A 25,346-nucleotide genomic window follows, 5' to 3' on the forward strand; every position below is an offset into this window, starting at 1 on the left:
GGATTGGCCCAACACCCCCCCTCTATAAGACCCTGATGGATTGGCCCAACACCCCCCCTCTATAAGACCCTGATGGATTGGCCCAACACCCCCCTCTATAAGACCCTTTATAGTTTCAGATAAAACAGACTCCCTAAACCTCCTCCCCTTTTTCTCCTCTCCTCTCCTCTCTGCTCCTCTGGTGTGTGTGTGTGTGTGTGTGTGTGTGTGTGTGTGTGTGTGTGTGTGTGTGTGTGTGTGTGTGTGTGTGTGTGTGTGTGTGTGTGTGTGTGTGTGTGTGTATGTGTGTGCGTGCAGCCCTTAGCGGTGCAGCCAAAAGCAGCAGGGTTAATGAGGTGTGACAGTCTCTGGATTATTAAGAATTAACAGGACTGGGTTAATAAATCACCCTACCCACAGACAGGACTGTGTGTGTGTGTGTGTGTGTGTGTGTGTGTGTGTGTGTGTGTGTGTGTGTGTGTGTGTGTGTGTGTGTGTCCGTTCCCACATGCCAACCAAAATCCTAAGAGCCTGCTCTCAATCATAGAGTACCCCTCCAACACACACACACACACACACACACACACACACACACACACACACACACACACACCCATACTACTATGCTCTCCCCTCGTTCTGTCCTAAAAACAGAAACAAACCGCAGTCATTTGCAATTAGTCCTGGTATTATTCACCTTCAGGGCTTTAATAATGAGTGCTGTAAGATTTATGAGACAAATAAAATCCCTATATGATGAAGCCTTGAACAAATAAAAGGCCATTTTGCATTCCTGTCCAGATTCTATTTACAGCCAGATGAATGGGAAACATACTGTGTCTGAGTGGGTTTTCATTGACATAACTGGTCCTGTCATAATGCAGAGAGACAGTCTTCACATGGCACAGTAGCTTTATCTAACTGTCAACTAGAATACACAGGATTTCCTTTTGTTTCCACGGCAACAAACAAAAAAATGCAGCAGCGACCATATCATAATCCTTATGAATATTCAGAACTTAAATAGAACTTCTTCAAGGCAACCAAGCTCATTTATGTATTTTTTAACATATCATTATAGATATCGTATAACTACATTCAACTGTATCATCATTCAGAAATCCATGGCTGGGCTACAACTGGATATGAAACATCATTAAAACAGATCTGTTCTGGCTTGCTGGTCAAGTTGACCTAAACTGGCTAACCTCTGTAAAGTTTTACTGTGAGTTTAACAGGCCTGCCTGTGGAATGATCAGTTCATCTGTTGTAGAGGGAGATATTTTACAAGTTGAACTCTTCAGTATAACGACACAGCCAGAACTGCAGTATAATGGTAATGTGGGTGTATGTGCGTGTGATCACGCGTGTGTAGTGAAGACCGGCTCTGATTGTGGACCAGAGGTCAAAGCAATTATTTCACTGTTTTTCAAAGTCATTTCCTTTAAGAGAACTGAGAATGTGTTGGTGTGTGAGACTAGCTGTGTTAAGGAGCCTCGGGAGGGAGGCTAAGATTTAAACATATAGGACCTGTTTGATCAGGTGACATTGATCTGGTGAGATTCAAGCCATTATGAGTCAATAAAAATGGCTTCTCTTGTAAAGGTGTTGGCCAGCTTCATAGCATTGTTCAGTGTACAACTAATGACACATTCTGTCCAAGGTTCTCTCTGGGCAGAATTCGTGAGGCATAGCCTACTTCATAAATAAATGTCACGCCAAGATTTAGTGAGTGAGACGTTGTTTATCTCTCATTTTGACTGTATAGTAAGATATGGTCTGTACGTACTCCTGGTGACCACTCCCTCCAGCCTGATGATGTTTGGATGGTCAAACTGTCCCATGATGGACGCTTCAGACAGGAAGTCCCGTCTCTGTTTGTCGGTGTATCCTGCCTTCAGAGTCTTGATGGCCACACAGTTCTCCTTCTTACTGGGCAGACGCAGACGACCGCTGCACACCTCCCCAAACTCACCTACAAAAACACAAATATACCCACAGAGCGTTAATAACACACACATTCTCTGACACCAAGGACCTGAGGCATTGACACCATGGACCTGAGAAGCTGACACCAAGGACCTGAGGTGCTGACACCAAGGACCTGAGATGCTGACACCAAGGACCTGAGGTGCTGACACCAAGGACCTGAGGCATTGACACCAAGGACCTGAGAAGCTGACACCAAGGACCTGAGGCATTGACACCAAGGACCTGAGATGCTGACACCAAGGACCTGAGGCATTGACACCAAGGACCTGAGAAGCTGACACCAAGGACCTGAGGCGCTGACACCAAGGACCTGAGGCGCTGACACCAAGGACCTGAGGCGCTGACACCAAGGACCTGAGGTGCTGACACCAAGGACCTGAGGTGCTGACACCAAGGACCTGAGGTGCTGACACCAAGGACCTGAGGTGCTGACACCAAGGACCTGAGGTGCTGACACAAAGAACCTGAGGCGCTGACACCAAGGACCTGAGGTGCTGACACCAAGGACCTGAGGTGCTGACACCAAGGACCTGAGGTGCTGACACCAAGGACCTGAGGTGCTGACACAAAGAACCTGAGGCGCTGGCGCCAAGGACCTGTCTCAGCCTCCAGTATTTATGCTGCAGTAGTTTATGTGTCGGGGGGCTAGGGTCAGTTTGTTATATCTGGAGTACTTCTCCTGTCCTATTTGGTGTCCTGTGTGAATTTAAGTATGCTCTCTCTAATTCTCTCTTTCTTTCTCTCTCTCGGAGGACCTGAGCCCTAGGACCATGCCTCAGGACTACCTGACATGATGACTCCTTGCTGTCCCCAGTCCACCTGGCCGTGCTGCTGCTCCAGTTTCAACTGTTCTGCCTTATTATTATTGGACCATGCTGGTCATTTATAAACATTTGAACATCTTGGCCATGTTCTGTTATAATCTCCACCCGGCACAGCCAGAAGAGGACTGGCCACCCCACATGGCCTGATTCCTCTCTAGGTTTCTTCCTAGGTTTTGGCCTTTCTAGGGAGTTTTTCCTAGCTACCGTGCTTCTACACCTGCATTGCTTGCTGTTTGGGGTTTTAGGCTGGGTTTCTGTACAGCACTTTGAGATATCAGCTGATGTACGAATGGCTATATAAATACATTTGATTTGATTTGATTTGACCTGAGGCACTGGCACCTAGGACCTGAGCAGCTGACACCAAGGCCCTGAGGCACTGACACCGATGACCTGAGGCACTGGCGCCTAGGACCTGAGCAGCTGACACCAAGGCCCTGAGGCACTGACACCAATGACCTGAGGCACTGGCACCTAGGACCTGAGCAGCTGACACCAAGGCCCTGAGGCGCTGGCACCTAGGACCTGAGGCTGGCACCTAGGACCTGAGGAGCTGAAACCAAGTACCTGAGGTTACAAGCTTGTATTGATGACTTTTCATCAGAATAACTGTTATCATTTATTTCAGTTGGATCAGACCAGTCAGAAATTCTTGCCTAATTTCATAAACACACACGGTTGGCCAATATTAGCATGTGCAGTCATATGTCCTTCTTGAAATCCATCTCCCACACTGAGATAACAATGAGTAATTGAACATTGACTACATTGGCCACAGTCTATAAATGCCCCCTCTACTTTCCATATCATATAAAGCATTTTGAGAGGCTATCAGAGCTGACAAATTCTCATTCCAGAATGGTGATGACATACAGTATGATCAAGCTGTAGTATCCCTCTGAGGTACAGAGGCTCTCTGGAGAATAGTTTCCCTAGGCAGGGCTTTGTGGTAAAGAGACCACTTCAAAGTCAGAACAGGAGGTCAAGCATTGCTCTGATACAGCTGGTGACAGAGACTTGGCCAAAGAAGGACCGTGATGTCACAGCTAAGACATGTGGACCCGGTCCATGCCCTTTCTCCTGTATGATCATTTCCCATAGAGGAGTCGGATCTGAGATACAGGGTTGGTACGAAGTCAGAAACACACACACGCAAGTACTGGCCTGAGATTGGGTCTGGAAGGACATTGAATAATTACAGGCTGTCTAAAGAGAGCAGCACACTGCTTGCTGGGCTGTAGTTGGAGCTAGTCTGAGCTGGGCTGTGGTTGTAGCTAGACTGAGCTGGGCTGTGGTTGGAGCTAGGCTGAGCTGGGGTGTGGTTGGAGCTAGGCCGAGCTGGGCTGGGGTTGGAGCTAGACTGAGCTGGGCTGTGGTTGGAGCTAGGCTGAGCTGGGCTGTAGTTGGAGCTAGGCTGAGCTGGGCTGTAGTTGGAGCTAGGCTGAGCTGGGCTGTGGTTGGAGCTAGGCTGAGCTGGACTATAGTTGGAGCTAGGCTGAGCTGGGCTGTAGTTGGAACTAGGCTGAGCTGGACTGAAGTTGGAGCTAGACTGCGCTGGGCTGTGGTTGAAGCTAGGCTGTGGTTGTAGCTAGACTGAGCTGGGCTGTGGTTGGAGCTAGGCTGAGCAAGGCTGTGGTTGGAGCTAGGCTGAGCTGGACTGTGGTTGGAGCTAGGCTGAGCTGGGGTGTGGTTGGAGCTAGGCCGAGCTGGGCTGGGGTTGGAGCTAGACTGAGCTGGGCTGTGGTTGGAGCTAGGCTGAGCTGGGCTGTAGTTGGAGCTAGGCTGAGCTGGGCTGTAGTTGGAGCTAGGCTGAGCTGGGCTGTGGTTGGAGCTAGGCTGAGCTGGACTATAGTTGGAGCTAGGCTGAGCTGGGCTGTAGTTGGAACTAGGCTGAGCTGGACTGAAGTTGGAGCTAGACTGCGCTGGGCTGTGGTTGAAGCTAGGCTGTGGTTGTAGCTAGACTGAGCTGGGCTGTGGTTGGAGCTAGGCTGAGCAAGGCTGTGGTTGGAGCTAGGCTGAGCTGGACTGTGGTTGGAGCTAGGCTGAGCTGGGCTGTAGTTGGAGCTAGACTGAGCTGGGTTGTGGTTGGACCTAGGATGAGCTGGGCTGTAGTTGGAGCTAGGCTGAGCTGGGCTGTTGTTGGAGCTAGGCTGAGCTGGACTGTTGTTGGAGCTAGGCTGAGCTGGGCTGTGGTTGAAGCTAGGCTGTGGTTGTAGCTAGACTGAGCTGGGCTGTGGTTGGAGCTAGGCTGAGCAAGGCTGTGGTTGGAGCTAGGCTGACCTAGGCTGTGGTTGGAGCTAGACTGAGCTGGGCTGTGGTTGGAGCTAGGCTGAGCTGGGCAGTGGTTGGAGCTGGGCTGAGCTGGGCTGTGGTTGTAGCTAGACTGAGCTGGGCTGTGGTTGGAGCTAGGCTGAGCTGGGCAGTGGTTGGAGCTGGGCTGAGCTGGGCTGTGGTTGTAGCTAGGCTGAGCTGGGCTGTGGTTGTCGCTAGACTGAGCTGGGCTGTGGTTGGAGCTAGGCTGAGCTGGGCTGTTTTTGGAGCTAGGCTGTGGTTGTAGCTAGACTGAGCAGGGCTGTGGTTAGAGCTAGGCTGAGCAAGGCTGTGGTTGGAGCTAGGCTGAGCTGGGCTGTTGTTGGAGCTAGGCTGAGCTGGGCTGTGGTTGGAGCTAGACTGAGCTGGGCTGCGGTTAGATCTAGGCTGAGCTGGGCTGTTGTTGGAGCTAGGCTGAGCTGGGCTGTGGTTGGAGCTAGGCTGAGCTGGACTGTGGTTGGCCAGTGGATAGGCTCGGAGATGACCAGCACCAGGATCAGTATTACCCCACCCTCCATCCTCCATCCACTCTTCTGATGAGCAGGGAAGAGCTGTGATTAATGACACAAACTCTCACTCCGCTTTCTTAGTCTTTGATGTGTGCAGGTCATCTGTAAGATGGTGCAGCTGCCTGTGTTGTAGCATGTCTCTATGTGCTCTCACACTGACTGCTATTCCCATGAATCACAATGCATTAACTTCATGTCTACACTCCTGCTGAAGACATCTGGGAGAGAGGGAAGAGGAGCGAGGTGGAGAAAGGGTGAAAAAGAAAGGAGGAGAGAGGTTTATAAAATAAAGGAGAGCGAGGAGAGGGAGCTGTGGGGAATGTCAAACAATATCCCATCTGGAGGTGCGATTACATTACCCATACTCCTCTGCTCCAGCAGCACACACTCTATTAAAAGCAGTAACAGCGAGGACTTTTCACTCCATCCCTCTTTTTACTCCTTTCATCTCCCTCTTTCTCTATCTATTCATCCCTTCCTCTCCCTTCCTGCACTCCCCATCTCTCGATCCATCCCTATATCCATACCACCTTTCTCGCCCACCCATCCCTCATTCTTCCTCTCTTCTTCCCTTCCTCCCTCCCCCGCCTCGCCCTCTCTCCATTGCAGAAGAGGAGTAAAACACAGGACTCTCCAGCTGAAGTGTTAAATGAATCTCATTCTCACTGCTACATTTAGAACAAACACCTTACTACCTTACTAAATAGCTTCTCTTTGTGCCTCTGAATACCAACAAGTTGGAATGTGTGTGACGTATCTTTGGGATCACTGTGAATGCTACTGTGAAAAAAAGTTTGTTCAAGATGTCTTATTATATGAATGCTACAGTATGTGTTACTGACGTGTGTGTGTGTGTGCATGCATATGTTTGTGCGCGTGTGTGTGCATGCATCTGTATGTGTGTGCATGCATGTGTCTGTATGTGTGTGCATGCATGTGTCTGTATGTGTGCGCATGCATATGTCTGTATGTGTGTGCATGCATGCGTCTGTATGTGTGTGCATGCATGTGTCTGTGTGTGTGTGTGTGCATGCATGCATCTGTATGTGTGTGCATGCATGTGTCTGTGTGTGTGTGCATGCATGTGTCTGTGTGTGTGTATGCATGCATGTGTCTGTGTGTGCCTATGTGACACTGTGTGTCATGTCTCTTGTCTCACCTGCTCCCACCACCTTGTCGATGGCGATACAGGAAGCATCCAGCTCCTTGGCAAACTCATGGACGGCCTGACTGGGGTCTTCATAGGTGTGAGGGTCTACGTAGGTCCTTATACCTGGCAGACGCACTGAGGGGGAGGGGGGGGGGGGGGGGGGGTGTAATGTTTACTGTTCATTTTGTATGGTTCATTTCACTTTTGTATATTATCTATATCACTTAAACATGTTTCCCATGCTAATAAAGCCCTTCAATTGAAATTGAATTGATGTGAGAGTGTGTTCGTAACCGTCTCATTGAGAGGACCAGAGAGAAAAAGAGAGAGAGTTAGTAACAGTCTTATTGAGAGAATCAGAGAGAGAGATTTTCCCTTTAGTACTTTAACCATTTACACATCATTACAACACTGTATATATACATAATATGACATTTGTAATGTCTTTATTCTTTTGGGACTTCTGTGAGTGTAATGTTTACTGTTCATTTTTATTGTTTATTTCACTTTTGTATATTATCTACTTCACTTGCTTTGGCAATGTTAACATATGTTTCCCATGCCAATAAAGCCCCTTGAATTGAATTGAGAGAGAGAGAGAGAGAGAGAGCGAGAGAGAGTTAGTAACAGTCTCATTGAGAGAACCAGAGAGAGAGAGAAAAAGAGAGAGAGAGAGAGAGAGAGAGAGAGAGAAAGAGAGAGAGAGAGAGAGAGAGTTAGTAACAGTCTCATTGAGAGAACCAGAGGGAGAGTGTGTTAGTTGACAGAGTATTAGGAATAGGCAGCGGAGAGTCTTCGGGAGGGTCACAAAACCCACTACGGACGTCAAGTGACATTTATGGATGAGTGACCAGCCAATCAATCCATCATGTGTAAGAAAAACACTAAGTTGGTTTATGAGTGTGGCCAGCCCCCAAGGAAAACATGTTTCTGTTCAAATAAACCCCAATCAGGAGATGGATATACTGTACACAAACACACTGACCCTGTACCTAACTAACGCTGAGGAATGACTCAACATACTTTAGAAGAACAATACACAGACAGACAGACATGCACAAAAACAGACAGACACGCACACAAACAGACAGGCAGACAGACAGACACGCACACAGACAGATAGGCAGACAGACAGACACGCACACAAACAGACAGGCAGACAGACAGACAGGCAGACAGACAGACAGACAGGCAGACAGACAGACATGCACACAAACAGACAGGCAGACAGACAGACACGCACACAGACAGACAGGCAGACAGACAGACATGCACACAGACAGACAGGCAGACAGACAGGCAGACAGACAGACACGCACACAGACAGACAGGCAAAAAGACAGGCAGACAGACAGACACGCACACAGACAGACAGGCAGACAGACAGACATGCACACAAACAGACAGGCAGACAGACAGACACGCACACAGACAGACAGGCAGACAGACAGACACGCACACAAACAGACAGGCAGACACACACACAGACAGACAGGCAGACAGACAGACAGACACGCACACAAACAGACAGACAGACAGACACGCACACAAACAGACAGAGAGACAGGCACGTAGGCAGACAGGCAGACAGACAGGCAGACAGACAGACATGCAGACAGATAGGCACACAGGCAGGCAAACAGACAGACAGACAGACAGACAGACAGGCAGACAGACAGACACGCACACAAACAGACAGACAGGCAGACAGACAGACACGCAGGCAGACAGACAGGCAGACAGACAGACATGCACACAAACAGACATGCAGACAGACAGACACGCACACAGACAGACAGGCAGACAGACAGACACGCACACAAACAGACAGGCAGACACACACACAGACAGACAGGCAGACAGACAGACAGACACGCACACAAACAGACAGACAGACAGACACGCACACAAACAGACAGAGAGACAGGCACGTAGGCAGACAGGCAGACAGACAGGCAGACAGACAGACATGCAGACAGATAGGCACACAGGCAGGCAAACAGACAGACAGACAGACAGGCAGACAGACAGACACGCACACAAACAGACAGACAGGCAGACAGACAGACACGCACACAAACAGACAGACAGACAGGCACGCAGGCAGACAGACAGGCAGACAGACAGACAGGCACACAGGCAGGCAGACAGACAGACAGGCATGCAGGCAGACAGACAGGCAGACAGGCAGGCAGACATGCAGACAAATAGGCACACAGGCAGGCAGACAGACAGACAGGCAGACAGACAGATAGGCAGACAAACAGACAGACAGGCAGACGGACAGACAGACAGACAGGCAGACAGGCAGACAGACGGACTGACGGACAGACAGGCAGACGGACAGAGGGACAGACGGACTGACATTCAGACGGACAGAGGGACAGACGGACTGACAGACAGGCAGACGGACTGACTGACAGGCAGACGGACAGAGGGACAGACGGACTGACAGACAGGCAGACGGACAGACGGGCAGACGGACAGACGGACTGACAGACAGGCAGACGGAGAGAGGGTTGGGTGAGGTACTTACAGTGTCCATTGCCAAAGTGCAGTCTCTTCTCATCAGGGTGTTTAGACCTCCTGTAGCCACAGAACCTGTCAGTCACAATGACAGAACTGAAGGTCACACCTTTGCCCATCAGTCTTCACTTTCCCTCACCCTACATCAGAGGGCATAGCAAGCCATGCGTGTGTGCGTCAAATCAAATCAAACTTGATTTGCCACATGCGTGCTGAATACAACATGTGGAGGCTATATACAGGGGTACCGGTAACGAGTCAATGTGGAGGCTATATACAGCGGGTACCGGTAACGAGTCAATGTGGAGGCTATATACAGGGGTACCGGTAACGAGTCAATGTGGAGGCTATATACAGCGGGTACCGGTAACGAGTCAATGTGGAGGCTATATACAGGGGGTACCGGTAACGAGTCAATGTGGAGGCTATATACAGGGGTACCGGTAACGAGTCAATGTGGAGGCTATATACAGGGGGTACCGGTAACGAGTCAATGTGGAGGCTATATACAGCGGGTACCGGTAACGAGTCAATGAGGAGGCTATATACAGGGGGTACCGGTAACGAGTCAATGTGGAGGCTATATACAGGGGGTACCGGTAACGAGTCAATGTGGAGGCTATATACAGGGGGTACCGGTAACGAGTCAATGTGGAGGCTACATACAGGGGTACCGGTAACGAGTCAATGAGCGGGGGTTAGGGTTAGTCGAGGTAATATGTACATGGAGGTAGGGGTGAAGTGACTATGCATAGAAAATAAACAGCGAGTAGCAGCAGTGTACAAAACAAAATTGAGAGGGGGGTGTCAATATAAAAAGTCTGGACATGCATGTGTGTGTGCTTGTGTCAGGGTTTCCGTTAGTCATTGACTTACCGGTCTAGGGGTTCATTTGAATAATTTATTGGAATTAGATTGCCGCATGTGTAGCCTAGTTATGTATCTTATTTATTACACAGCATTCAGATACAGAGCCTTTGAGTGGAAAATCTGTCAGACTTTGCTTTCATAAGCCAGATCATTGCGCAACAATTCAAAATGTAATCGTGCGTTAAAAATAGCCCCAATTAAAAATGTGTATATCTCAACTGGTAATTGAAGCGGGCTTCCCATTTGCTGTTCAAATGCAACGGAAAGCAGGCTTCATCAGCTCGTCACACCCACTTTGCAATGAGCTGGAGGAGGTATGCATTTTGAAGACCTTTAGTTACTTAACTGTTTGCAACATGAATGTTTCACTACATTTTAAGAGGCATGTTTTACCTTGTTTCAAAGTAGCCTAGGCTACATCTGACCATATGGACCCTGATCTCTCTTTTGAAGAACATATCAAGACCATTTCAAGGACAGTTTTTTTCCATCTACGTAACATTGCAAAAATCAGAAACTTTCTGTCCAAAAATGATGCAGAAAAATTAATCCATGCTTTTGTCACTTCTAGGTTAGACTACTGCAATGCTCTACTTTCCGGCTACCCGGATAAAGCACTAAATAAACTTCAGTTAGTGCTAAATACGGCTGCTAGAATCCTGACTAGAACCAAAAAATTTGATCATATTACTCCAGTGCTAGCCTCTCTACACTGGCTTCCTGTCAAAGCAAGGGCTGATTTCAAGGTTTTACTGCTAACCTACAAAGCATTACATGGGCTTGCTCCTACCTATCTCTCTGATTTGGTCCTGCCGTACATACCTACACGTACGCTACGGTCACAAGACGCAGGCCTCCTAATTGTCCCTAGAATTTTTAAGCAAACAGCTGGAGGCAGGGCTTTCTCCTATAGAGCTCCATTTTTATGGAACGGTCTGTCTACCCATGTCAGAGACGCAAACTCGGTCTCAACCTTTAAGTCTCTACTGAAGACTCATCTCTTCAGTGGGTCATATGATTGAGTGTAGTCTGGCCCAGGAGTGGGAGGGTGAACGGAAAGGCTCTGGAGCAACGAACCGCCCTTGCTGTCTCTGCCTGGCCGGTTCCCCTCTTTCCACTGGGATTCTCTGCCTCTAACCCTATTACAGGGGCTGAGTCACTGGCTTTACTGGGGCTCTCTTATGCCGTCCCTGGAGGGGGTGCGTCACCTGAGTGGGTTGAGTCACTGATGTGGTCATCCTGTCTGGGTTGGGTTTCTCTCTCTCGGAGGACCTGAGCCCTAGGACCATGCCCCAGGACTACCTGACATGATGACTCCTTGCTGTCCCCAGTCCACCTGGCTGTGCTGCTGCTCCAGTTTCAACTGTTCTGCCTTATTATTATTTGACCATGCTGGTCATTTATGAACATTTGAACATCTTGGCCATGTTCTGTTATAATCTCCACCCGGCACAGCCAGAAGAGGACTGGCCATCCCACATATGCTCTCTCTAATTCTCTCTTTCTTTCTCTCTCTCGGAGGACCTGAGCCCTAGGACCATGCCCCAGGAATACCTGATATGATGACTCCTTGCTGTCCCCAGTCCACCTGACTGTGCTGCTGCTCCAGTTTCAACTATTCTGCCTTATTATTATTCGACCATGCTGGTCATTTATGAACATTTGAACATCTTGACCATGTTTTGTTATAATCTCCACCCGGCACAGCCAGAAGAGGACTGGCCACCCCACATAGCCTGGTTCCTCTCTAGGTTTCTTCCTAGGTTTTGGCCTTTCTAGGGAATTTTTCCTAGCCACCGTGCTTCTACACCTGCATTGCTTGCTGTTTGGGGTTTTAGGCTGGGTTTCTGTACAGCACTTTGAGATATCAGCTGATGTACGAAGGGCTATATAAATAAATTTGATTTGATTTGATTTGATATCTGTGGAATCAAGGATTGAATAAAGACTTCCATATGCCATTGAAACCAGTGGGTTAGGTCTACTTTACTACTATGGGGGATAGTTCCATTGACATAGGCGGCGCATCCATCAGGCTAGCCTAAAGTAAATTGAATTAAATTGCCAAAATTCTTTATATAATTAGTCTAATCGTGTCTATACAGAAATAAATGAAATAATTCAAAACAGGCTACTAAAGCATGATTTGGCTACAAAGAAAAAAAACGTTTGGGATTGTTTTAAATAGCATTGCCTACAGTCGGAAGGAAAGGCAGCCCGAAAATGTTGGGCAGCGTGCTCGTAAAATATCAAATAGATCATTTTTGAGTTGTGACTGTCAGTGAAAAGTAGAAGTCAAGAGAAGACAATGAAAAGACTCTAATCTGTCTTTCAGCTATCAAAATTCCAAATTTAATTGAGTGAACAATAGTAGGCCTACTGATTATTGGCACCTGCTGAGAGCATCTGCCATATCCCTGGTGAGTGAGCACTGCGCATATTCATTTAGAGGAACGTCATATTCCAATTGTGTCTCCCCTTCTAGGCCTTTTATACTCTATGGACAAGGTCGTTTTCATTTATCTGTCAGTGTCAACAGAGTACAAGATGCATGGAATGCTTTCTTATAAAGGTGCATTTTTAAGGTGGAAATGTGCATCCCCAAACTGGAAACTCAGGTGCCGACCCTAGTGATTTTGCTGTTCGTTACTCGTCTTGTTGTCTGAGGAAGAGTTCATGTGGACAGTACTAACATGTTCAAAGTGCACGGTAAGAAGGACAAATTTCATTGCATCCTGGACTTGCATGTTCTGTTATGATGAATTACCATATTCTAAATGTGATTTCTGTCATTCTGAGCCCCGTGGGTGGACTCCTTAATCAGGTTACCCACCCAATGCATATGGGTCCGGTAAATTTCTCAAATGTCCGGTAAATTAAAATGCTGCCGGTCAAATGTATGCCGACACATTTTCATAACGGAAACCCTGGTGTATGTGTGCGTGCGTGTGTGTGTGTGCGTGCGTGCGTGTGTGGAGGAAAGCAGCAGCGGTCAGTCCTGGTGTACCATGGTGTGTTTGTCTTTGCTCTGAGCCAGAACGGGATCTGCAGGACTAGTAATGAGCCTGAGAGTTCTACTCTCACTGTAGTACTAACTGCCAACATTAAGCCTGGGCCAGTACCCAAAAGGTCAGTAGTTTGAATCCCCGAGCGACTAGGTGAAAAATATGTCGATGTGCCCTTGAGCCAGGCACTTAACCCTAATTTCTCCTGTAAATCGCTCTGGATAAGACTGTGACTAGATAACTATAATGTACATGTAAACACAGACAGACACACAGTGTCCCTCTGCAATACATACACAAAAGAGTAAGATAAAAAGCATTGCATTCCAGGAGCATAGTTTATAAGGAGATGATCTATTCTTACTACAGTATCCTCAGACAGTACAGTATATCTCTGCATTCAGAGGCAGACCTCCGTGAAGACAGAGCCATGTTATTGGCGCTGACGGAGTTGTCAGTGTGCTTTGTGCAGTGCGATTGGTGTACAGACCTGCCAATCACAATGTAGAGGAGGACAGTGAGCAGGATGATGGCCGCAGCGGAGGAGATGGCTATCAACACCACCTGACTACTCTCACTGGAGATAGAGAATGCTGGGAGGAAATGGAGAAAGAGGGAGAGAGAGGGAGAGAGAGAGAGAGAGGGAGAGAGAGAGAGGTAGAGAGAGAGACAGGGAGAGAGAGAGAGGGAGAGAGAGAAAAGAACAGGAGCAGGAGAGAGAGATAAATGTTAGCATGTACAGGCACAGGACAATGACAAAAATCTAAAAACGGAATCGTTGACATCAATCACTTGGTGTTGAATTACATACAAAGTACATACAGTCAGGGCTGGTCTCAAACTCAAAGCTCCTGCTGCTGGCTCCATATCCTGCTGCAGTCCTGGCCCTGATCTGGAGCAGGTAGGAGGTGTCTGCCTTCAGACCGCTTAAAGTCACATTACAACCCTTAGAGCGCAGGATGGTGTAGCTGGTCTCCTGCTCCTGCTACAGGGGGGTGAGGGAGAGAGACAGAAAGAGAGGGAGAGGTTACTATCAGTCCATTCAGTCCAGTGAGGAATGTATACAGGCATCTGTCCACTGAGACTGTTGACACATCAGATCACCCATCAGGGTGGGGTCATTACCAGGGGAAGGAAATGTGTGTTTGCAATCAGGTGTATCCTATAGAGCTAAGGGGGCCACTGTCACAAACACACCAACTCAAAATACAACATATATTTGATGGCCTCCTCCACCACCCTAACAGAACTACACTGAACAAAAATCTAAACGCAACATGCTACAATTTCAAATATTTTGTTATATTGAGTTCATAAAAGGAAATTAGCTGAAATAAATGAATTTGACTCTAATCTATGGATTTCACATGAATGGGAATACAGATATGCATCTGTTTGCCACAGATACCTTAAACAAAGGTACGCCATACATGCTGTCTGCTGTCTGCCATCTGTGTGCCAGTGGCCATCGAAGGTGAGTGTTTGCCCACTAAAGTTGGTTACAACGCCAAACTGCAGTCAGGTCAAGACCCTGGTGAGGACGACGAGCACGCAGATGTGCTTCCCTGAGATGGTTTCAAATCAGCTTCTTGAAATGCCACATCTGTCAGGTGGATGGATTATCTTGACAAAGGAGAAATGCTCACTAACAGGAATGTAAATACATTTGTGCACAGCTTTTTATGCGTATGGAATATTTCTGGGACTTTTTATTTCAGCTCATAGAACATGGGAACAACACTTTACATGTTACATGTATATTTTTGTTCAGTGTAAATTGACTGGCCAGATCTACTTTCAGCCAATTGTTTCCAGATGCAGGGGACTGTACAGGAGGGAGAGAGGAGAGATCAATACAGATGTATAGCATTCCCTGAGATTCAGAGCCCTACAGCTTATGTTGGCTGTCGTACCATCCCTTTTCTCATTGAGCCAGAGAGAGGGAGAGGAGGTGCATGCCAGTGGAGAAGGGATCATACTGTTAAGGGAGTGACCGAGAGAAAGCCAGAGACATTTGGCTCCTACAGTGCCTTGCGAAAGTATTCGGCCCCCTTGAACTTTGCGACCTTTTGCCACATTTCAGGCTTCAAACATAAAGATATAAAACTGTATTTTTTTGTGAAGAATCAACAACAAGTGGGACACAATCATGAAGTGGAACGACATTTATTGGATATTTCAAACTTTTTTAACAAATCAAAAACTGAAAAATTGGGCGTGCAAAATGATTCAGCCCCCTTAAGTTAATACTTTGTAGCGCCACCTTTTGCTGCGATTACAGCTGTAAGTCGCTTGGGGTATGTCTCTATCAGTTTTGCACATCGAGAGACTGACATTTTTTCCCATTCCTCCTTGCAAAACAGCTCGAGCTCAGTGAGGTTGGATGGAGAGCATTTGTGAACAGCAGTTTTCAGTTCTTTCCACAGATTCTCGATTGGATTCAGGTCTGGACTTTGACTTGGCCATTCTAACACCTGGATATGTTTATTTTTCAACCATTCCATTGTAGATTTTGCTTTATGTTTTGGATCATTGTCTTGTTGGAAGACAAATCTCCGTCCCAGTCTCAGGTCTTTTGCAGACTCCATCAGGTTTTCTTCCAGAATGGTCCTGTATTTGGCTCCATCCATCTTCCCATCAATTTGAACCATCTTCCCTGTCCCTGCTGAAGAAAAGCAGGCCCAAACCATGATGCTGCCACCACCATGTTTGACAGTGGGGATGCTGTGTTCAGGGTGATGAGCTGTGTTGCTTTTACGCCAAACATAACGTTTTGCATTGTTGCCAAATAGTTCAATTTTGGTTTCATCTGACCAGAGCACCTTCTTCCACATGTTTGATGTGTCTCCCAGGTGGCTTGTGGCAAACTTTAAACAACACTTTTTATGGATATCTTTAAGAAATGGCTTTCTTCTTGCCACTCTTCCATAAAGGCCAGATTTGTGCAATAACGACTGATTGTTGTCCTATGGACAGAGTCTCCCACCTCAGCTGTAGATCTCTGCAGTTCATCCAGAGTGATCATGGGCCTCTTGGCTGCATCTCTGATCAGTCTTCTCCTTGTATGAGCTGAAAGTTTAGAGGGACGGCCAGGTCTTGGTAGATTTGCAGTGGTCTGATACTCCTTCCATTTCAATATTATCGCTTGCACAGTGCTCCTTGGGATGTTTAAAGCTTGGGAAATCTTTTTGTATCCAAATCCGGCTTTAAACTTCTTCACAACAGTATCTCGGACCTGCCTGGTGTGTTCCTTGTTCTTCATGATGCTCTCTGCGCTTTTAACTGACCTCTGAGACTATCACAGTGCAGGTGCATTTATACGGAGACTTGATTACACACAGGTGGATTGTATTTATCATCATTAGTCATTTAGGTCAACATTGGATCATTCAGAGATCCTCACTGAACTTCTGGAGAGAGTTTGCTGCACTGAAAGTAAAGGGGCTGAATAATTTTGCACGCCCAATTTTTCAGTTTTTGATTTGTTAAAAAAGTTTGAAATATCCAATAAATGTCGTTCCACTTCATGATTGTGTCCCACTTGTTGTTGATTCTTCACAAAAAAATACAGTTTTATATCTTTATGTTTGAAGCCTGAAATGTGGCAAAAGGTCGCAAAGTTCAAGGGGGCCGAATACTTTCGCAAGGCACTGTACTTTGTCCTTTAAAGCTGCAATATGTAACCCTTTGGGCGACCCAACCAAATTTGCATAGATATATATATATCCGTTATAGATCTGTCATTCTCATTGAATGCAATTCTAAGAAGTGGAAGATCTGTTCTATGTGTGCTATTTCTATGCTTCCCCTTCTGAAGTTTCATGTTTGCATCTTTTATTTTTGGTTATGGAAAATATATTTCACAGCCATTTAGATGGTACAATGATTCTCTACACTATACTTTCTTGTTTTGTCACAAACTGAAATTGGGTAAACTCTTTTTGCAACCAGGAATTGGTGGAGCGATTTCTGCATAGTGCATCTTCACGTGAATCCCCACCACCTCCGACCCCCAGAACAACTCAATGTTGCTTTATGTCTAGAACCTCTATCCACACTAAGTGGCCTGTTGATGAAGGCTGGTGTGTGTGTGTACGGACACGCTGGTATGGTCCATTATTGTCAAGTGTAACCAGATGAGCGACGGGCTATGGTTACATATGATGGATTGAACACAAATGTTGTCTCTTCCACTAATCAGAAGTAAATAAATAATAAAAAGCTAATGTACGTAAGAGCAGAGAGGATCATTTAAGACACGGTGAGCTGATCTTGTACAAATATACAGTACGTTGGCAGCATAAATAGACTTTGGTTTGAAACGTTTTCATTTGACATTTCTTGGCTGGTCTCGGTTCTGTTGAAATACAGCTCAGCCCTGCATATTGGCCTGCTGTAGAAACCTCCTCTAAGAGCCTGTGGTAGATCAGAGTCCAGTTTCAAAGGTATGTTGTGATGGGTGAGGTAAGAGGGTTCAGACCATACAGCTAATATTCTTTGATTAATGAGTTGTCTCATCTGTCCTGTGCACCTAGATATACAACAAAGGCTTCACACCTCATCACGTCTCACTTTCATGTACAGAACTCACATACACTCACACACAAATGAGATGGCTAAGCTGCAGAGCCCTCGCTAAACCAAACATCATGTCCAATCAGCTGATTCCATCTCTATTTTATGGACCCAATAACAGACTGGCGACATGATACAGATCAGAAGGTTTTACATACACCACTCACGCACACATATGTGAACACACACTGTAAAACACACATACGTGAACACACACTGTGAAACACACATACGTGAACACACACTGTAAAACACACATACGTGAACACACACTGTAAAACACACATACGTGAACACACAATGTAAAACACACATACGTGAACACACACTGTAAAAACACACATACGTGAACACACACTGTAAAAACACACATACGTGAACACACACTGTAAAAACACACATACGTGAACACACACTGTAAAACACACATACGTGAACACACACTGTAAAAACACACATACGTGAACACACACTGTAAAACACACATACGTGAACACACACTGTAAAAACACACATACGTGAACACACACTGTAAAAACACACATACGTGAACACACACTGTAAAACACACATACGTGAACACACACTGTAAAAACACACATACGTGAACACACACTGTAAAAACACACATACGTGAACACACACTGTAAAACACACATACGTGAACACACACTGTAAAAACACACATACGTGAACACACACTGTAAAACACACATACGTGAACACACACTGTAAAAACACACATACGTGAACACACACTGTAAAACACACATACGTGAACACACACTGTAAAAACACACATACGTGAACACACACTGTAAAACACACATACGTGAACACACACTGTAAAAACACACATACGTGAACACACACTGTAAAAACACACATACGTGAACACACACTGTAAAACACACATATGTGAACACACACTGTAAAAACACACATACGTGAACACACACTGTAAAACACACATACGTGAACACACACTGTAAAAACACACATACGTGAACACACACTGTAAAACACACATACGTGAACACACACTGTAAAACACACATACGTGAACACACACTAATAGGGTGCATCAGGGATGTATGGTGCAAGAAGTCCTTTAAAATAACTTGTTTCTGTCTGAGAGTAGAATCCAATCCCTTGTTCTTCCCTCCTCAGGAGTGCCTGTATGATACTTTCCTTGTGCCCTGTATAATACCAGTCTCTATCAGTCATACATCTTTCCCAGCTTGTCACCTTCCACATCATGTGATCCCTTGAAAATAACAAACAGGTGTGCCCAGGCTCTCAGAAGTGGGAGAGTGGGTGTGTCTCTAAGCTGCCTTCTGTGTGTGACAAGCTGTGCAATTGCTCACACTCTCTGTGTGTGCTGTTGTTGAAATGTAATATGTCCGTCACGTTCCGCTCTGATTATCTAAATGGTGCAGTCTGGAATTACAGCCTTATAGTGTTGAGCCCAGGACAAGGCCTGTAAATACTGTGTGTGTGTGTGTGTGTGTGTGTGTGTGTGTGTGTGTGTGTGTGTGTGTGTGTGTGTGTGTGTGTGTGTGTGTGTGTGTGTGTGTGTGTGTGTGTGTGTGTGTGTGTGTGTGTGTGTGTGTGTGAGAGAGAGAGTGTAGGAGGTTGAATTTAACTCATGTAAAGAGTAGCATTCCTTTCCATCTCAACCCCAGCATAAATAAACAGTCAGATTAAAGTGGATTTGAAAGTTTCTCTCTCTTTTCCAGATGAAATAAAACAGAAAAATAAATGCTAAAGTGTGTTCCTACAAACGTTATTTTCATAAAGTGCACTAAAAGGCCTTATCTAAGGCTTAGAGTCATTTAGCTGTTTAGCGAGGAAGCCTAAAGAGTGTGTCTGGAGCAGGGAGAGAGGGAGAGATGGAAAGTGGGAGTTGGAGTGGGAGAAACTGAGAGAGTTTGTGTGTGTTTGGTAAGCAGTACGGATTGGAAATCCCAGTTTCCCAGACATGGTTGATTGGTAAAGTTCACTCTACCACCACTTAGCTTAGTCAGTTAGCCTTTCATATCCACTTGATCATTTATTCCTGTTATACACGCCATCAGGCCAACCTGTCACGGCCGTTGGTGGGAGAAGGAGTAGACCAAAACGCAGCGTGGTAAGTGTTCAAGTTGTAAATGTAATAAACTGAACACTGAATAGAAACAAACAAAAGAATAAAGGAAAACCGAAACAGTCCCGTATGGTGAAAACACTGTAACGGAAAACAATCACCCACAACTCAAAATGGGAAAACAGGCTACCTAAGTATGGCTCTCAGTCAGAGACAACGATAGACAACCATACCAGGCCAAACACATAGAAAAGGAAACCTAGACCTACAACATAGAATACCCAGCCACATCACACCCTGACCAAACTAAAAATAGAAACATACACAGCAATCTATGGTCAGGGCGTGACACTACCTCCCTAACCCTGTAGGTAATACAATAGAAGTCTATATCTAGGTTAAATGAAGCAGCATAGCTACTCTACCGAGCTGACTGGGCCTGTGTGTGTGTCACACACCTCAAAACAAAGTTTGTAAACAATCAACAGCCGGATGGACTGCCAGGAATAGACTCCTCTCTCACAGCCTGGGCCCCTTCAGGCCTCTTTATGCTTCTTTAGGCAGGCCTGTGTTTGTGTCGCTGTTTAGCCACTGAGTGAAATCACTCTGCCTGTGGTCCCTGGGAGTCTTGTGATCAGACCACTGCTGAGTATAGAGGCCCTCAGTCACCCTCGGTCAGGCCTGATCAAGAGGCCCCGTGACTGGGTATGGCTCCAGCTTCCCTGCCTGTCCCCTGTGTCTCTTTGGGTGTCCCAGTCCTGGCTGTTCCTCTTGGACGAGCCCATTATCCTAGGGGTTAGGAGGCTCCAGTCATGCCTGCAAAAGCTAGTGGCCCTTCAGATGGTGATGGCGGAGTGAATCTAGTGCGACAGCTCAGCTATACATGTACCAAGCTGAGAGAGCTGAGAGAGGCCACACCGGAAAGTGGAAGGAAACAGAGCCTATAGGTCCAGACCTCAGATCAGTTTAGTGTTTGTCCTTCTGATGGTTGAGGTTAGGATACGGGATAAGGTGATCTGATCCTAGAACTGTGTTTTCCCCAGAGAGAGGGAAGTGTTTGGCCTGCTAATAAAGGGATTAGGGGCCACCAGGGACTGAGATCTGAGGATGACTGATCACAGACAGACAGACACACAGACAGACATAGACAGAGACGGACAGAGACAGAGACAGAGAGGCAGAGAGAGAGAGAGAGAGAGAGAGAGAGAGAGAGAGAGAGAGAGAGAGAGAGACAGACAGACAGACAGACAGACAGACAGACAGACAGACAGACAGACAGACAGACAGAGAGAGAGACAGAGACAGAGACAGAGATAAAGGCTAATTTCACTATCAAAAGTCACCCATAGCTCCATTGAAAACCAGCCATTCGTTCCACGCTAATTTCCTCACAGAGACCCTGCAGACACATTTACTGTCAGCAATAAAACTACACTCCATTAAGACTGGACAGGAGAGGACGGGAGGAGGAAGAGAGAAGGCTGGTTGGCGTGTCAGTGTGAGTCAGATACATAAAGAGAGTGAGGGTGTGTGTATGCCCCATCTGTGTGTGTGTGGTCGCCCTGCCCAGACATTTACCCACTAGACTGTGGAATGTTTTTTCTGTGGGAGAATATTGTCCCGGTTGCCATAAGAGATGGCAATAAGACTCTCTCTCTCCCTCAGAACCCCTGATAACTCTTTTCTCTATCTCACTCTCCCCAGTCCCTCTCTCTCTGCTTCTCCCTCCCCCTCCCTCTCTCTCTGCTTCTCCCTCCCCCTCCCTCTCTCTCTGCTTCTCCCTCCCCCTCCCTCTCTCTCTGCTTCTCCCTCCCCTTCCCTCTCTCTCTGCTTCTCCCTCCCCCTCCCTCTCTCTCTGCTTCTCCCTCCCCTCCCTCTCTCTCTGCTTCTCCCTCCCCCTCCCTCTCTCTCTGCTTCTCCCTCCCCCTCCCTCTCTCTCTGCTTCTCCCTCCCCCTCCCTCTCTCTCTGCTTCTCCCTCCCCCTCCCTCTCTCTCTGCTTCTCCCTCCCCCTCCCTCTCTCTCTGCATCTCCCGCCCCCTCCCTCTCTCTCTGCTTCTCCCTCCCCCTCCCTCTCTCTCGTCTTCTCCCTCCCCCTCTCTCTCTGCTTCTCCTTCCCCCTCCCTCTCTCTCTGCTTCTCCCTCCCCCCCCTCTCTCTCTGCTTCTCCCTCCCCCTCTCTCTCTCTCTGCTTCTCCCTCCCTCCCCCTCCCTCTCTCTCTGCATCTCCCTCCCCCTCCCTCTCTCTCTGCTTCTCCCTCCCCCTCCCTCTCTCTCTGCTTCTCCCTCCCCCTCCCTCTCTCTCTGCTTCTCCCTCCCCCTCCCTCTCTCTCCGCTTCTCCCTCCCCCTCCCTCTCTCTCTACTTCTCCCTCCCCCTCCCTCTCTCTCCGCTTCTCCCTCCCCCTCCCTCTCTCTCTGATCCACTGCCAGTGTCTGATTCTCTTGCCCAACCCATGGCCCAGCTTCCAGAGAGAAGCCAGAAGACTGGACCAGTGAGACATTAGAACAGAGGACAACCACAAGAGTCTGGAATGGGGGGGCAAGAGGTAGAACAAGCCCAAATGGTGTCTCTTCTCTTCCTTCAGTGCATGGAGTTAGTCCCCAAAGGGGACAGCAGAGAACAGTACTAAAGCATGTATGGTGTTTGTGAACCAACCTTCTCGTAGTATTTGACCTCGTAGTCCAGTATGATGCCATTGGGTCTCTCTGGTTCCAGCCAGGACAGAGAGATGCTGTTACGGGACGTGCGATCCTTCCTGATCACAGTCACTGGAGAAGGGGCTGGAGAGAGGCAGAGAGGGAGGGGGAGAGATTATTGACCATTTTGCACAACATCTACTAGCAGGTCACAGGAAGTTAATGCAGCATGTTCAGTCAGCAGTCTGTATCCTGTTAACAGTTCATATTAAAGGGGTTCCTGTTGGTCGAATTGAGTTAGTTAGTTAGATAGTTCATCAGAGGAGGGTCCATACAAACCAGGTGGGAGAGCATACACATAGAGACAGCATCTATACTACAGGCCAGAGTCTCAGCGATCAACCCCAGAACTAGCAGGGACCATGATATCATCCCCAACGTATAGGGAAACATTAGAATATACCCCAGGAAATATACACCTCCTTCCTCCTTCCCTGCCCCAGTGTATTACCCTCCTACCATCCCTCCTTCCCTGCCCCAGTGTATTACCTTCCTACCATCCCTGCTTCCCTGCCCCAGTGTATTACCCTCCTACCATCCCTCCTTCCCTGCCCCAGTGTATTACCCTCCTACCATCCCTCCTTCCCTGCCCCAGTGTATTACCCTCCTACCATCCCTCCTTCCCTGCCCCAGTGTATTACCCTCCTACCATCCCTCCTTCCCTGCCCCAGTGTATTACCCTCCCACCATCCCTCCTTCCCTGCCCCAGTGTATTACCTTCCTACCATCCCTCCTTCCCTGCCCCAGTGTATTACCTTCCTACCATCCCTGCTTCCCTGCCCCAGTGTATTACCCTCCTACCATCCCTCCTTCCCTGCCCCAGTGTATTACCCTCCCACCATCCCTGCTTCCCTGCCCCAGTGTATTACCCTCCCACCATCCCTCCTTCCCTGCCCCAGTGTATTACCCTCCTACCATCCCTCCTTCCCTGCCCCAGTGTATTACCCTCCTACCATCCCTCCTTCCCTGCCCCAGTGTATTACCCTCCCACCATCCCTGCTTCCCTGCCCCAGTGTATTACCCTCCTACCATCCCTCCTTCCCTGCCCCAGTGTATTACCCTCCCACCATCCCTCCTTCCCTGCCCCAGTGTATTACCCTCCCACCATCCCTCCTTCCCTGCCCCAGTGTATTACCCTCCCACCATCCCTCCTTCCCTGCCCCAGTGTATTACCCTCCTACATCCCTCCTTCCCTGCCCCCGTGTATTACCCTCCCACCATCCCTCCTTCCCTGCCCCCGTGTATTACCCTCCCACCATCCCTCCTTCCCTGCCCCAGTGTATTACCCTCCCACCATCCCTCCTTCCCTGCCCCAGTGTATTACCCTCCCACCATCCCTCCTTCCCTGCCCCAGTGTATTACCCTCCCACCATCCCTCCTTCCCTGCCCCAGTGTATTACCCTCCCACCATCCCTCCTTCCCTGCCCCAGTGTATAACCCTCCCAACATCCCTCCTTCCCTGCCCCAGTGTATTACCCTCCCACCATCCCTCCTTCCCTGCCCCCAGTGTATTACCCTCCCACCATCCCTCCTTCCCTGCCCCAGTGTATTACCCTCCCACCATCCCTCCTTCCCTGCCCCAGTGTATTACCCTCCCACCATCCCTCCTTCCCTGCCCCAGTACATTACCCTCCCACCATCCCTCCTTCCCTGCCCCAGTGTATTACCCTCCCACCATCCCTCCTTCCCTGCCCCCAGTGTATTACCCTCCCACCATCCCTCCTTCCCTGCCCCAGTGTATTACCCTCCTACATCCCTCCTTCCCTGCCCCAGTGTATAACCCTCCTACCATCCCTCCTTCCCTGCCCCAGTGTATTACCCTCCCACCATCCCTCCTTCCCTGCCCCAGTGTATTACCCTCCCACCATCCCTCCTTCCCTGCCCCAGTGTATAACCCTCCTACCATCCCTCCTTCCCTGCCCCAGTGTATAACCCTCCCACCATCCCTCCTTCCCTGCCCCAGTGTATAACCCTCCTACCATCCCTCCTTCCCTGCCCCAGTGTATAACCCTCCCACCATCCCTCCTTCCCTGCCCCAGTGTATTACCTTCCTACCATCCCTCCTTCCCTGCCCCAGTGTATAACCCTCCCACCATCCCTCCTTCCCTGCCCCAGTGTATAACCCTCCTACCATCCCTCCTTCCCTGCCCCAGTGTATAACCCTCCCACCATCCCTCACTCTCATGTCGCCTCGCCTTGGGACCTCACATGGTCTCAATCTAGCACTGTAATTCAACTCAGGACTCGCTCCTTCTCTCCCTCCATTCCTCTCTACCTTTCTTTTTTCCACTTCTACAGTTGTGTAATTGCTAGCTGCAGCTGAGAGGCCAGGCCGCAATGAGCTTTAAGTTCATTAGACCGCAGGAAACAACAAGTTTGTCTTTGAAAATGTTCAAGCCTCTCTTGATTCTGATGATACAACTTTAGAACGGCTGGCACTTTTTTCCTCTGGAAGTTATTTTCTCTCTGTTAATGAATCTATTTGGAGCCAGTCTGTTTTCACTCTCCTCCCTTGTTCCCTCTCCCTTTCTCTCATTCCCTCTTTCTCTCATTCCCAGTTTCTGATAGGGGTATAGATGTTGTTTTATTGGTTCTGTGGTTTATGGGTGTAATGATTTATTGTGTCTGAGCAGGACACTGGTTTGATGCTGGGTATCTTTCTCTCTCTCTCTCTCTCTCTCTCTCTCTCTCTCTCTCTCTCTCTCTCTCTCTCTCTCTCTCTCTCTCTCTCTCTCTCTCTCTCTCTCTCTCTCTCTCTCTCCTCTCTCTCTCTCTCTCTCTCTCTCTCTCTCTCTCTCTCTCTCTCTCTCTCTCTCTCTCTCTCT

At 47.9% G+C, this 25,346-nt stretch overlaps 1 protein-coding gene across 2 annotated transcripts in view; it reads right to left on the minus strand.

The window, feature by feature from the left end:
- Positions 1-25,346, minus strand: part of LOC110520379 (ephrin type-A receptor 3) — a 64,009-nt gene that overhangs the window by 32,523 nt on the left and 6,140 nt on the right. For both annotated transcript variants that reach the window (XM_090230719.1, XM_090230720.1), the window contains exons 2-7: positions 22,481-22,605; positions 13,988-14,150; positions 13,656-13,758; positions 9,301-9,365; positions 6,774-6,899; positions 1,769-1,954 (exon numbers count right to left, since the gene is read on the minus strand). In XM_090230719.1, coding sequence (XP_090086845.1) covers positions 1,769-1,954; positions 6,774-6,899; positions 9,301-9,365; positions 13,656-13,758; positions 13,988-14,150; positions 22,481-22,605 — 768 coding nt within the window. The remainder of the gene's footprint in view (positions 1-1,768; positions 1,955-6,773; positions 6,900-9,300; positions 9,366-13,655; positions 13,759-13,987; positions 14,151-22,480; positions 22,606-25,346) is intronic.

Source organism: Oncorhynchus mykiss, chromosome 3 (genome assembly GCF_057628025.1).
Source record: "Oncorhynchus mykiss isolate SJ-2025 chromosome 3, ASM5762802v1, whole genome shotgun sequence".
NCBI lineage: Eukaryota > Metazoa > Chordata > Actinopteri > Salmoniformes > Salmonidae > Oncorhynchus > Oncorhynchus mykiss.